The 14,071-nt window shown below is 48.1% G+C and overlaps 1 protein-coding gene across 1 annotated transcript in view; it reads right to left on the minus strand.

Moving 5' to 3' along the window:
* LOC148477865 (solute carrier family 2, facilitated glucose transporter member 3-like) overlaps positions 1-14,071 on the minus strand; it is a 54,724-nt gene that overhangs the window by 11,071 nt on the left and 29,582 nt on the right. The window contains exons 5-6 of the mRNA XM_088456096.1: positions 4,384-4,546; positions 1,461-1,648 (exon numbers count right to left, since the gene is read on the minus strand). Coding sequence (XP_088312222.1) covers positions 1,461-1,648; positions 4,384-4,546 — 351 coding nt within the window. The remainder of the gene's footprint in view (positions 1-1,460; positions 1,649-4,383; positions 4,547-14,071) is intronic.

Genomic DNA, 14,071 nt, shown 5'->3' on the forward strand with positions numbered 1-14,071 from the left:
AATGGCACGTGGTGCTCCACAGTTTCCACGTTGGTTATTCGCACTCTTGCCATTTGTCCAGTCACGATACACCTTCACCACAGCAGGACGCAAACGGCTCACAAACTGCGCTGTTTCAGAAATACACCACCCTTGGCCCGAAAGCCAAAAATTATCACTTTTTACTACTCGGATAAATCGCCCCTTTTACCCATGACAGCAGTGACTGATATGTATGCAGACGGCCTATCGCACACCTTATATACCCACCAAGCCAGCGCTAGGCACGTGACGTACTTCATGGGCTATGCGCTGCCGGACGTTAAATGTAGGAGGTGTTCATAATATTGTGACTCGACTGTGTAGATTATAGATAGATAGATAGATAGATAGATAGATAGATAGATAGATAGATATGAGACAGAAAGATAAATAGACAGATATGAGATAGATTTTAGATAGATAGATATGAGTTGGATATATAGATAGATATGAGTTAGATAGATAGACAGATAGATAGATAGATAGATAGATAGATAGATAGATAGATAGATAGATATGAGTGGGCTAGATAGATATGAGATAGATGGATATGAGTGAGATAGATAGATATATAGATATGAGATAGAAAGATAGACATGAAATAGATGGATAGATAGATAGATAGATAGATAGATAGATAGATAGATAGATAGATTATGAGATAGATAGATAGATTGATATGAGTGATATAGATAGATAGATATAAGATAGATATGAGACAGAAAGATAAATAGACAGATATGAGATAGATATATATTAGATAAATACTGTAGATATGAGATATATAGAAAATATGAGTTGGATATATAGATGGATATGAGTGGGACAGATAGATATGAGATAAATAGATATGAGTGGGATAGATACAGTAGATAGATAGATAGATAGATAGATAGATATGAGTGGGATAGATACAGCAGATAGATAGATAGATAGATAGATAGATAGATAGATAGATAGATAGATAGATAGATAGATAGATAGATAGATGAGCATAGTCGGAGGGCAGAAAGCACTGTATGAAGGAGGACATGTCTGAACCAATAAAGGAAGACACGACTATAACCCTCCCTTACAGAAAGGGTTATGAATAGAATAGAGGGCTGCCGGGGACCTGTGACATCACACCCACGTGACCCGGCATGAAAGGGGGAGGGGTGGGGATGCTAATGGGGGACCAAAAGTGTCCCCTTGCGGGCTCGCTACGCTCGCCACGATTCGGGCACGGTGGCTCGCTACGCTCGCAACAAATATTTATTCCCCCTCTATGCCCTCGTGGAAGGTAACGCAGGAGCGGTCCAGCCCTCTTGCAGCGGTCACATGGTTGATACGTCACAGAGGTCCTTTCTGCACATAGGATCTAGCATAAACCTTACAGAAAGGTGAAGTGTCTGAGGAAGAGGAAGAGAGTTTGGGAAGCAGAGGAGGAGGTTACGCACCGCGTTGATGCCAGACAACTGCTGTGACAGCTGCAGAACTATAGCAATGATTATCGGCTGCCGATACTGCCTGGAGCTGAATAATTCTATAAAGGACACGGGTTTCTCCTGGGCCATCCTTTGACCTTCTTCTTTCATCTCGTCAATGGCACTGGCTACATCATGGGTGCCACGTAATCTCTGTAGGACTAGAGGCACATACTGGGTAAATCATCGGCATATTAGATATGTGAGAAGGTTTTCTGACAAACATGAGTACGGTGATGAGAATTTCCCTGCTTGTTTTTGTAGTATATTTGTACGGAATCGGTATGGAATCCCGGCTGCCGCATCGCTGGCAGTTCGATTCCCGGCAGCCCGACAGATCAGCAGAGCCCGGCAGTGGAAGCCCGACAGCGCTGGAAATCCCGATCGTCCCTAAAGTAAGTATAAACTAACCTAACCCCCTAACCCTCCTTAGGGGTGCCTAACCCTAACCTCCCCCCCAAGTGCCTAACCCTAATCCCCCTTCTAAGTGCCTAACCATAACCCTCCCTTCCCCTAGCCTAACCCTCCCGGGGGGGTGCTTAACCCTAAGTCCCCCCTGGGTGCCCTAAACCTAACCCTCCCCCCCCACACGGCTGTCCACTCGCGGCACCCGGCATCCCTTCGATCGGGATGCCGGGCGCCGGTCTACCGGCGTGGGGTAAATGACAGGCGTCTAGACATAGACGCCGGTCATTTATCCCACGCCGGGATAAAGCAACCCGGAAGCCGGTTTCCCGACTGCATACCATTTGTACATGCACAGTCCAAGCTGAGTACACCGACACTTACTGTATGTTACCCCAGGTGTTGTTCATGTACAGGCTCAGCGCCTGATTCTGAGTCAGGGCATCCGTGGCTGTTTACCAGCTCACCCATGAAAGCCTACTTAGGGCCTGATTCAGACCCACTCGCAAGCGGCTGTCCGCTCGCAAGTGGGTCGATGGTGTGCACTGAGCATGCGCACGACGGAGTGAGCTCCGTCGTGCGCATGCGCCAGACGCGACGAGCGAAGGAAAGTCCTTCGCTCGTTGTGTCTGATCAAAGGGGGCGTGCTGTCGATGTTGATTGACAGCACGCCCCCTTTGGTAGGCGTGCCGGGGGCGTGCCTCCCTGACGGGGGCGTTCCCACGGGAACGCCTCCCGTCAGAAGCCGGCCCACTGACATCACTAGTGATGTCAGTGGGAGTGATTTTGGCTCTGATAGAGCCAAAATCACTCCGGAGCTTGCGGTTGAAAACCTCAACCGCAGGCTCTGGCTCGCAGTTTCGATGGTCGCGATGGTCAAGACCATCGCGGCCATCAAACTGCACGCTCGTATAGCCTGTGGGTGGTGACCCACAGCTATACGAGCGTCCAGGAGGACGCTCCATTTTCATGGAGGGCGGCCCTCATTCAGAGCGTGCGCTCTGCTCAGAGCGTACGGCTCTGAATGAGGGCCTTAGTCAGTTGCATATTAATGCCCGAGAGGGCCCATGTGCAGCAGGCTATCCTTACATAGATATCATTGGGAAGATGGCATCACGGAGGAGGGGGGACTGGCTTGTCGGCACCAGGTGTTCATGCCGTGGGTGCAGGGTGTGAGATGGGGGGGCTTCTCTGGACCCGTGTGCACCACACACCCTGCACTCACTATAACTATGCTTATGGCATACTAAAAATCCATGTGTCCGTCATCATTGTATATGGACCTGCACCTGCCCCGTGCTGGTAGCAAGAGATCCGTTTGACACAAGCGTCCAATTTCCATCCGCTTCATGCATGGAAGCCGGCATACATCCCTGCGACACCCCCAGAACACAGAAGAGTTGTATGGCCAACGCCCATTTCACGGATAGCGTGCTCCTTGGATGGATGGATTTGTATGCACTAGAGAACTCTCTGCAAATACCTGATCCGGAGCATGCGCAGAAGCTGATTTCTACCTGCCGCGCATGCGCACTGTGCGGAAATCTGCCAGACCCCTGCACACCCCTAGTTACGGCCCTGGTCTGAGTGCACAGCTGGCCACCGCATATTGCATAGTACCATATAGAGTCAGCATGCTGGTTCTCTGTATCCATAGTGGGTGGAGCTCTTAGTTTCTGTGCACTTCCTGTGCCCTCCCTGACCTCTGCTCCTCACCCTGACCATTGTTCCTCCTTCACCAATTTCTCTGAGCTTTTCGATGCTAGGTAACATCATCTTCTGATGGAGACACCCTAAACCTGTCATTGGGGTCTTACAAAGACCTCCGAGTCAAAGCTTATGGGTGGGCATAGGCATACTGCAGGAACCCCTCCACGTAGCAGCGGTGATTGGTGAAATGGGCTACAACTAAAATTAGTATTGGCCCGATAGGCATTGATACAGATTTTTATCTAGGCCATGTTTTTAATAAATGGACCCCATTCTCATACATGTCTGTCTGACATCAAATATCCTTAAATTGTTCCCTCTACGGCCCTTGCCTCTATTGATGATAAGATAAACAATAGATAGTTATTAAGATAATTATCATGTTCAAAGTCTCAATTGCTTGGATAGTTTGGACAAAGAAGCAGATCACTTGTTATATTAAATTGTTATTCTCTGATGCTCCTGGGTAAATAAACTGCTTTCAGCAGCAATGTACGTAACCTACACCACTTTTTGCCTCCTTTACCCCTTAATATAATCTTATTAACAAAACACTGAAGGGGAGATGTATCAATGCTTGGAGAGTGATAAGTTGGAGAAGTTGCCCAGAGCAACCAATCAGCTACTAACGGTCATTTATCTAGCACAGTCTATGAAATGACAGAAGCTGATCGGTTGCTTTGGTAAACTTCTCCACTTTATCCCTCTCCAAGCCTTGATACATCTCCCCCTTACCGAGCATTTCCCTTATAATGGTCATCGATAGTCCAGCCGTACTCACTTTCCTCAGCTTTCTCATTCTCCTTCTTGACAATCAGCAGATACCGGGGACTCTCCGGACAGAACGGCAGCAGTGCGCACTGGATGACCGACATGATGACTGTGAGTCCCAGTAAGAGAGGCCACAGTATGGTGGAACCCAGGATAAATTCCAGGCCAAAAATCTAGTGGAGGAAAAATGAGCAAAGAATCAATGGTCATGTCATTTGGAGTTCAATAAGTAGTTAAAGGTTGGAAAAGCAACATCTATCCGTGAGCCCCAGTAGGGCCACATTGACCAGTCATAAATGCGGATAAGCCTGCCGGATGGTAATTTATGGTCTAAAGTTAATCAAGTACATTAAAAATTATCCAACAGGATTTTATAAAAAAAAATGGAAACAAATAACATTAACATCAATTTTATATCGGTCATCGATATATCAAACCATCGGTGTCCGGAAATATCACGACGATTGCAACTTTGATTTCCCCAGCGGCTGCTCCTCTGAGCAGCTGTCAGATTAAGGTTCACATAGGACCGGAGCTAAATATTTATGAAGGGTCTATAGTAGGGGTGTGCACCGGCCACTTTTCGTGTTTTGTGTTTTGGTTTTGGATCTGGATCTTTCTTCGTGTTTTGGATCTGGATTGGTTTTGCCAAAACCACCCTTCCGTGTTTTGGGTTCTGGGTTTTGTGTTTTGGATCTGTATTTTTTTTTAAAAAAGCATAAAAACAGCTAAAATCACAGAATTTGTTGGTTTCTCTGCTCCTATGCTATTATTAACCTCAATAACCTTAATTTCCACTCATTTCCAGTCTATTCTGAACACCTCACACCTCACAATAGTGTTTTCATGTCCAAAAGGTTGCACCGAGGTAGCTGGATGACTATGCTAAGCGACACGAGTGGGCGGCACAAACACGTGACCCATCTAGGAGTGACACTGCAGTGGCAGACAGGATGGCAGTTAGAAAAACTAGGCCCCAAACTGTACATAATGCAAAGAAAAAAAAGAAGTGCAAGATGGAATTGTCCTTGGGCCCTCCCACCCACCCTTATGTTGTATAAACAGGACATGCACACTTTAACAAATCAATCATTTCAGCGCCAGGGTCTGCCACACAACTGTGGCTGAAATGATTGGTTCGTTTGGGCCCCCACAAAACAAGCTGGCAATTAATGTGTCCCTGCACAAACTGGCTCTACGGAGGCAAGATGTCATCCTCATCCTCCTCATCCACCGATTCCTCACCCTCTTCAGTGTGTACATCCTCATCCTCACAAAGTATTAACTCGTCCCCACTTGAATCCACCACCACAGGTCCCTCTGTACCTTCTGGAGGCTGGTCTCCCTGGAAGAGCTGATAATTCATTTTGATGAACATCATCTTCTCCACATTCTGTGGAAGCAACCTCCTACGCCTTTCGCTGACAAGGTTCCCGGCTGCACTAAACACTCTTTCGGAATACACACTGGAGGGGGGGCAACTCAGGTAAAATAGAGCCAGCTTGTACAGGGGCCTCCAAATTGCCTCTTTTTCCTGCCAGTACAGGTATGGACTGTCTGACATGCCTACTTGGATGCTGTCACCGATGTAATCCTCCACCATTCTGTCAATGGTGACAGTATCATATGCAGTGACAGTAGACATGTCAGAAATTGTTGCCAGGTCCTTCAGTCCGGACCAGATGTCCAAACTTGGTCCTGCCTGCCCTGCATCACCGCCAGCGGGTTGCTTAGGATACCTAAGTTTTTTCCTGGCAGCCCCAGTTGCGGGAGAAAATGAAGAAGGAGCCGTTGACGTGTCACGTTCCGCTTCAGCTGACAGTGTGTTCACCAGCAGGTCTTTGCACCTCTGCAGGCTTGTGTCGGCCGGAAAGAGAGACACCACATAGGCTTTAAACCTAGGATCAAGCACGGTGGCCAAAATGTAGTGGTCTGATTTCAACAGATTGACCACCCTGGAATCCTGGCAAAGCGAATGAAGGGCTTCATCCACAAGTCCCACATGCCGAGCGGAATCGCTCCGTCTTAGCTCCTCCTTCACTTTCTCCAGCTGCTTCTGCAAAAGCCTGATGAGGGGAATGACCTGACTCAAGCTGGCTGTGTCTGAACTGACTTCACGTGTGGCAAGTTCGAAGGGCTGGAGAACCTTGCACAACACGGAAATCATTCTCCACTGTGCTTGAGTCAGGTGCATACCCCCTCCTTTGCCTATGTCATAGGTGGATGTATAGGCTTGTATGGCCTTTTGCTGCTCCTCCATCCTCTGAAGCATATAGAGGGTTGAGTTCCACCGCGTCACAACCTCTTGCTTCAGGTGATGGCGGGGTAGGTTCAAGAGTGTTTGCTGGCGCTCCAGTCTTCGGCACGCAGTCGCTGAATGGCGAAAGTGGCCAGAAATTTTTCGGGCCACCCAAAGCGTCTCCTGCACGCCCCTGTCGCTTTTCAGAAAATTCTGCACCACCAAGTTTATTGTGTGAGCAAAACATGGGACGTGCTGGAATTTGCCCAGATGTAATGCCCGCACAATATTGGTGGCGTTGTCAGATATCACAAATCCCCAGGAGAGTCTAAGTGGGGTAAGCCACTGGGCGATGATTTCCCTCAGTTTCTCTAAGAGGTTGTCGGCGGTGTGCCTCTTACTGAAACCGGTGATACACAGCGTAGCCTGCCTTGTAACGAGCTGGCGTTTCTGAGATGCTGCTACTGGTGACGCTGCTGCTGTTGCTGCGTAAGGTGATACATCTACCCAGTGGGCTGTCACAGTCATATAGTCCTTAGTCTGCCCTGTTCCACTTGTCCACATGTCCGTGGTTAAGTGGACATTGTGTACAACGGCATTTTTCAGGACACTGAGGACACTTTTTCTGACGTTTCTGTACAGTCTCGGTATCGCCTGCCTAGTGAAGTGGAATCTAGACGGGATTTGGAACCGGGGACACACTACCTCCATCAATTGTCTAAATCCCACTGCACTAATGGCGGATACCGGACGCACGTCTAACACCAACATAGCAGTCAAGGCCTCAGTTATACGTTTTGCTTCAGGATGACTGCTGTCGTACTTCATCCTCCTCGCTAAGGACTGTTGGAGGGTCAATTGTTTAGTAAAAGTAGTGGTGTTCCTACTTCCTCTCTGGGATGATGAACGACTCCCAGCAGCAGCAACAGCAGCAGCGGCAGCAGTAGGCGTAGCAATGCAGGATCCTCCAGAGGAATCCCGGATAGGAGAGTCAGTCATGCCAGTGACATGGCCTGCAGGACTACTTCCGATCCTGACTAAGGAGGAAATTGACGAGGAGGGAGTTGACGGTGTGGTTTGCAGGCGCTTGGATACAACAGGACAACGGGATTTAGGTGTCCCTGGACTGCTTACGGTCTTAGCCAAAGTTTCTGAACTTGACAGTAACTTTTTATGAACGCGCTGCAGGTGCCGTATAAGGGAGGATGTTCCTAGGTGGTTGACGTCCCTACCCCTACTTATTTCACCTTTACATATGGTACATATGGCAAGACAGTTGTTGTCCGGATTTGGATAGAAATATTGCCAGACCAAAGAGGTGGAATGTTTGGTCTTCTGCCCAGGCATGACCGTGATGGGCTTTTTCATCCCACGGACAACAACTGTCTCCCCCGGAGCCTGATTTAAACAAACCACATCACCATCAGAATCCTCCTCGCCAACTTCCTCCTCAGCGCCAGCTACACCAGTATCCTCATCCTGTTGTACTTCAACAGTGACATCTTCAATTTGCATATCAGCAAGTGGACTGTGGGTGCTCCTTTCAGCACTTGCAGGGGGCGTGCAAATGGTGGAAAGAGCCACCTCTTCCCGTCCAGTGCTGGGAAGGTCAGGCATCGCAACCACCACCACACTTGGACTCTCCTTGGGGATTTGTGATATCTTCTTAGAAAGCACAGTTCTTCGCTGTGCTTTTGCCAGCTTAACTCTTTTGATTTTTTTAGTGGGAGGAGGGCTTCCATCGTCATGTGAAGCTGAACCACTAGTCATGAACATACTAGGGATCGACCTTAACCGTTCCTTGCCACTCCGTGTCGTAAATGGCATATTGGCAAGTTTACGTTTCTCTTCAGCTGATTTAAATGTCTTTTTCAAGGTCATTTTCCTGAACTTTGCCATTTGGGATTGTATGTGCCCTCTACTATGACATTGGGCATCGGCCTTGGCAGACGACGTTGATGGCATGTTATCGTCTATGTCATGACTAGTGGCAGCAGCTTCAGCACTAGGAGGAAGTGGTTCTTGATCTTTCTCTATTTTATTTTTATCGGAGAAAGTTTGGTCCTCCATTTATGTTATATCGATTTGATATATACGTGCGGCTAAACACAGAAAATAATTTTTTTTTTGGTTTGGACTGGAGTGTACTTTCAGGGGTTACAGCACCCTTTAACGGTCAAGCCAGCCGGCCCTTTACTTATGACACAGGCGCACGCTTGGCACTACTTTGTTGATGCACGTGAGGCTACTGCGCACACAATTCACAAACACAGAAAATAATTTTTTTTTTGGTTTGGACTGGAGTGTACTTTGGGGGTTACAGCACCCTTTAACGGTCAAGCCAGCCGGCCCTTTACTTATGACACAGGCGCACTCTTGGCACTACTTTGTTGATGCACGTGCGGCTACTGCGCACACAATTCACAAACACAGAAAATAATTTTTTTTTTGGTTTGGACTGGAGTGTACTTTCGGGGGTTACAGCACCCTTTAACGGTCAAGCCAGCCGGCCCTTTACTTATGACACAGGCGCACGCTTGGCACTACTTTGTTGATGCACGTGCGGCTACTGCGCACACAATTCACAAACACAGAAAATAATTTTTTTTTTGGTTTGGACTGGAGTGTACTTTGGGGGTTACAGCACCCTTTAACGGTCAAGCCAGCCGGCCCTTTACTTATGACACAGGCGCACTCTTGGCACTACTTTGTTGATGCACGTGCGGCTACTGCGCACACAATTCACAAACACAGAAAATAATTTTTTTTTTGGTTTGGACTGGAGTGTACTTTCGGGGGTTACAGCACCCTTTAACGGTCAAGCCAGCCGGCCCTTTACTTATGACACAGGCGCACGCTTGGCACTACTTTGTTGATGCACGTGCGGCTACTGCGCACACAATTCACAAACACAGAAAATAATTTTTTTTTTGGTTTGGACTGGAGTGTACTTTCGGGGGTTACAGCACCCTTAACGGTCAAGCCAGCCGGCCCTTTACTTATGACACAGGCGCACGCTTGGCACTACTTTGTTGATGCACGTGCGGCTACTGCGCACACAATTCACAAACACAGAAAATAATTTTTTTTTTGGTTTGGACTGGAGTGTACTTTGGGGGTTACAGCACCCTTTAACGGTCAAGCCAGCCGGCCCTTTACTTATGACACAGGCGCACGCTTGGCACTACTTTGTTGATGCACGTGCGGCTACTGCGCACACAATTCACAAACACAGAAAATAATTTTTTTTTTGGTTTGGACTGGAGTGTACTTTCGGGGGTTACAGCACCCTTAACGGTCAAGCCAGCCGGCCCTTTACTTATGACACAGGCGCACGCTTGGCACTACTTTGTTGATGCACGTGCGGCTACTGCGCACACAATTCACAAACACAGAAAATAATTTTTTTTTTGTTTGGACTGGAGTGTACTTTCGGGGGTTACAGCACCCTTAACGGTCAAGCCAGCCGGCCCTTTACTTATGACACAGGCGCACGCTTGGCACTACTTTGTTGATGCACGTGCGGCTACTGCGCACACAATTCACAAACACAGAAAATAATTTTTTTTTTGGTTTGGACTGGAGTGTACTTTCGGGGGTTACAGCACCCTTAACGGTCAAGCCAGCCGGCCCTTTACTTATGACACAGGCGCACGCTTGGCACTACTTTGTTGATGCACGTGCGGCTACTGCGCACACAATTCACAAACAGAAAATAATTTTTTTTTGGTTTGGACTGGAGTGTACTTTCGGGGGTTACAGCACCCTTTAACGGTCAAGCCAGCCGGCCCTTTACTTATGACACAGGCGCACGCTTGGCACTACTTTGTTGATGCACGTGCGGCTACTGCGCACACAATTCACAAACACAGAAAATATATTATTTTTTTAGCACTTGGGGGGAGCACCCCTGATGGACAGAGCACCCCCTGGACAACACTACAGCACTCCTTTAGGACTGGGACACTGCACAGGACTTTGGAGTGGACACAGCCCCTATGGAGAACTGACTGCACAACACAGTCCAGCCAGCCCCTATGGACTTTGAAGTAGTGGACACAGCCCCTATTAACAACAGCAGCACAGCACAACACAGCCAGCCCCTATGGACTTTGAAGTAGTGGACAACAGCAGCACTACACTACACTACACTACACAGCCCTAACTCCCACCCTCCCTCTTCACTGTCCACAGCCGAGTGAGAAAATGGCGCCGACGCGGGTACCTTATATAGGATCCAAAACCCGCGAGACTCGGAAGGCGGGATGATGACGTTTTGCCTCGATTTCAGATCCGAGTCAGGCGGGAAAAGTCGAGCCTGACTCGGATCAGACTCGGATCGGGGGGGTTCGGGGGGGTTCGGATTTCAGAAATCCGAACCCGCTCACCCCTAGTCTATAGTGTGTCACTGAATAGGGCGTGACCAGCGTTGTAGCGAGAAACAGCGGTTTTCGAGGGGGATCCATGCAAATATTAAGAATCCTCCGGATTTTAAAAGGAGGTACTACAGCAGATATCTCCGATATCTGCAGTGGTTCCTCTATATCTGACCTCAGCACAGCTCCCATAAGTTTCTATAAAGGATGCTGTCTGATTTACCAAGTTCTGGAAAGTGAAGCCTAGTGTAGCTTATGGACTTTTTACAACCTTCTCAGTCTTCCAGTGAAGAATGCTCAGGCTGACGGACTGTGCAATGAGGGCCTGATTCTGTCCCAGCTCGCGAGCGCTGAGCGCTCGCAACCGGGTCGATGATGCCTAATTGCGCATGCGCACAACGGGTCAGAATTAAGGGTCTCGCACCAAAGGGGGCGTGCTGTCGATGGTGATTGACAGCACGCCCCCTTTGGTGGGCGTGCCGGGGGCGTGGCTGCCCAGACCGAGGCGTTCCCGTGGGAACGCCTACTGTCTGGGTCCGGTCCCACTGACATCACTAGTGATGTCAGTGGGAGTGCTTTTGGCTCTGATAGAGCCAAAAGCACTCCTGGGCTTGCGGCAGCGAGACCCTACCGCAGGGTCTCGTCGCAAGCCCGATGGTCGCGATGGTCTTGACCATCGCGACCATCATTTTGGCCGCTCGCTATAGCTGTGGGTGGTAACCCACAGCTATGCGAGCGGCCGGGAGGCCGCTCCAAAAAGGAGCAGGGACGGCCCTGATTCAGAGCGAGCACTCTGTCAGAGCGTCCGGCTCTGAATCAGGGCCTGAGTTCTCAGAGCCCTTGTCCCAGCAATAGATTCTTCCTAATGTTCATTTCCATCTTGTGAGTTTAGGCAATAATATCATATAATATCATATACATTTAAAATGTGGGATATGATATATCGACCACTTAGTGACAACAGTTAAAACGCCATAGTATGTCACTGACATTTACAGATACATATTACAGTTCTATAACACCCTATGCTATGCCCAGATTTCCCACATACATTGGGCCCCATTTACAAACGAAATATAACCCCTTTAGCGCTCGCTAAAAGGGTTATACCATCTTGCTGTATTTAGTAAACAGCGGTAATCTAAGATTACCGCTGTTTGTACAGCATCGCTCTCGCCATCTAAAAGATGGCGAGAGCGATGCGGGCCCCATTGCCGGCAATGGAGACCCGGCGGTGCCTTTCCGGCTTCAACGAACCTTCCAGGCACTGCCGGGTCTCCCTGTCATGCACATGCGGAGACGGACCGTCACGCATGCGCATGACCCTGGAGCCCTGTCGCTGGCAGCGTTAGGCTGCCAGCAGCCCAGCAGAGGACCTCGTCGAGGACGAGGATTCCGCTGGACTTCGCGGGACCTCGCCGGAGGGGTAAGTATTTCTAAATACCAGTGGAATTTTCGTTTGTATCACAGTGATACTAAACGAAAATTCCCGCTGGTATTTCCCTTAGTTTGTAAATGGGGCACATTATGTGATATATAATATGTGAGGTCTGTTGGGGATATTTATATGCATATACAGACATGCATATAAATAAAAAACATAGAAATATCCCCTCCAGACCCCATATAGTTCAGATTATCTACCTCTATCACCTCACTCAGTGACAGGTCTCAGTCAGTCACTGACGGGGAGGCTGCCAGCCTCTATGTGCTGACCCTTTCCTGGTGGGTGCAGTGAGGTGTGACATCACACAGCGCAGAGGTACTCTATCAAACATATCACCTGCCCTCTTCACTCCAAGCTTTGGCCCCCTCCGTGACACGCTTCAGTCCTGTTACGTGCTCCTCAAGCTCCTGTACCCTCCCAATTTAGCACTGTATCAGCTTCACCCCTCCTTAGAGCACCACTATTATGTTAAGTAGTCCAATATTAAATAAGTATGTTATTAAATAAGGTGTGTGTGAGGCAATGGAGGCAGCATATGTGTGAGGCTGTGGGAGCAGGGTAGGTATGAGGCTATGGTGGCAGCTTATGTGTATATATATTTATATATATATATAATACATATATATATATATATATATATATCATGGGCGTCGTGGGAGGGGGGGCAAGAGGGCAGCTCGCTCCCCCTTCTCAAACATTTGGAAGGAGTGGCAAAAGCAGGCGGTCAGGGGTTGTGCTTTATAGGAATAGACTGGAGGAGGTGTTATGCGCGGTCATTCAGTTAACACACAGCACATTACACCTCCTCCGTGTGATGCAGGGGCTGTGCAGCTTATTGCTATAAAGCAAAGCCCCTGACCATCCGTGGCCTCCGCTCAGGTAAGAGAGAAGGTGGGAGGAGGGGAGAGAAGAGGTGGGGAGGGGTCTGATCTGTATATACATATACTATATATACTCTGTACTTCTCTAGAGATCATACTCCGTGGCTGCACTTTTCTGATAAATTAAGTGCCTAGGAGCTATCTAACTCAGGGCGGAATTCAATTAGTTTCGCATCGGCGAGAAAGTTCCGCCTGCCCGACTTTTCGCCTACATCGCGTGTTTTGGATGCAAAAAACTTATCGATCGCTTCCCCAGTTTTCGCCCTATTCAATTACTATCCAGGCGAAAACGGCAAGCGGCGAATGCAGAACAGGTGGAAAATACTGTCAGAATAGGGGGAATCAGTCTGCACCCCCAAAAAAGATGCACTAACATTGGGGATCAATGTAGAAGTGTTCCAATGACCCTAATAATACTATTTGGGGTACTGAAGTTGTTTAAGATCCTTGTTACTACTTACTAGCGTCCTTGTTAAAGTGGTGAAGAATGGCATAAAGCAGTATTTTTGGGTGAAAATAAGTAGTCCAGTCAAATTTGGGATACTTGAAAATGGGTACTAGGATATTTTTATGCCTGTAAAGTAAAGTTTAAAAACATGTGAAAACGCACCTATTGCAAGCACCTGCAATACTTAAAACACCTGGCCCCTCCTTACAGACCCCTAAGAAGGCTATTTTGCTAGTTTTTATTCTTGTCCCCCCACTTTATACTTTTTCGCCCCCAAAATGAAAGTACTTTTTTGGGGTGTTCTTAT

Source organism: Taudactylus pleione, unplaced genomic scaffold (genome assembly GCF_031769625.1).
Source record: "Taudactylus pleione unplaced genomic scaffold, aTauple2 ptg000685l, whole genome shotgun sequence".
Classification (NCBI taxonomy): domain Eukaryota; kingdom Metazoa; phylum Chordata; class Amphibia; order Anura; family Myobatrachidae; genus Taudactylus; species Taudactylus pleione.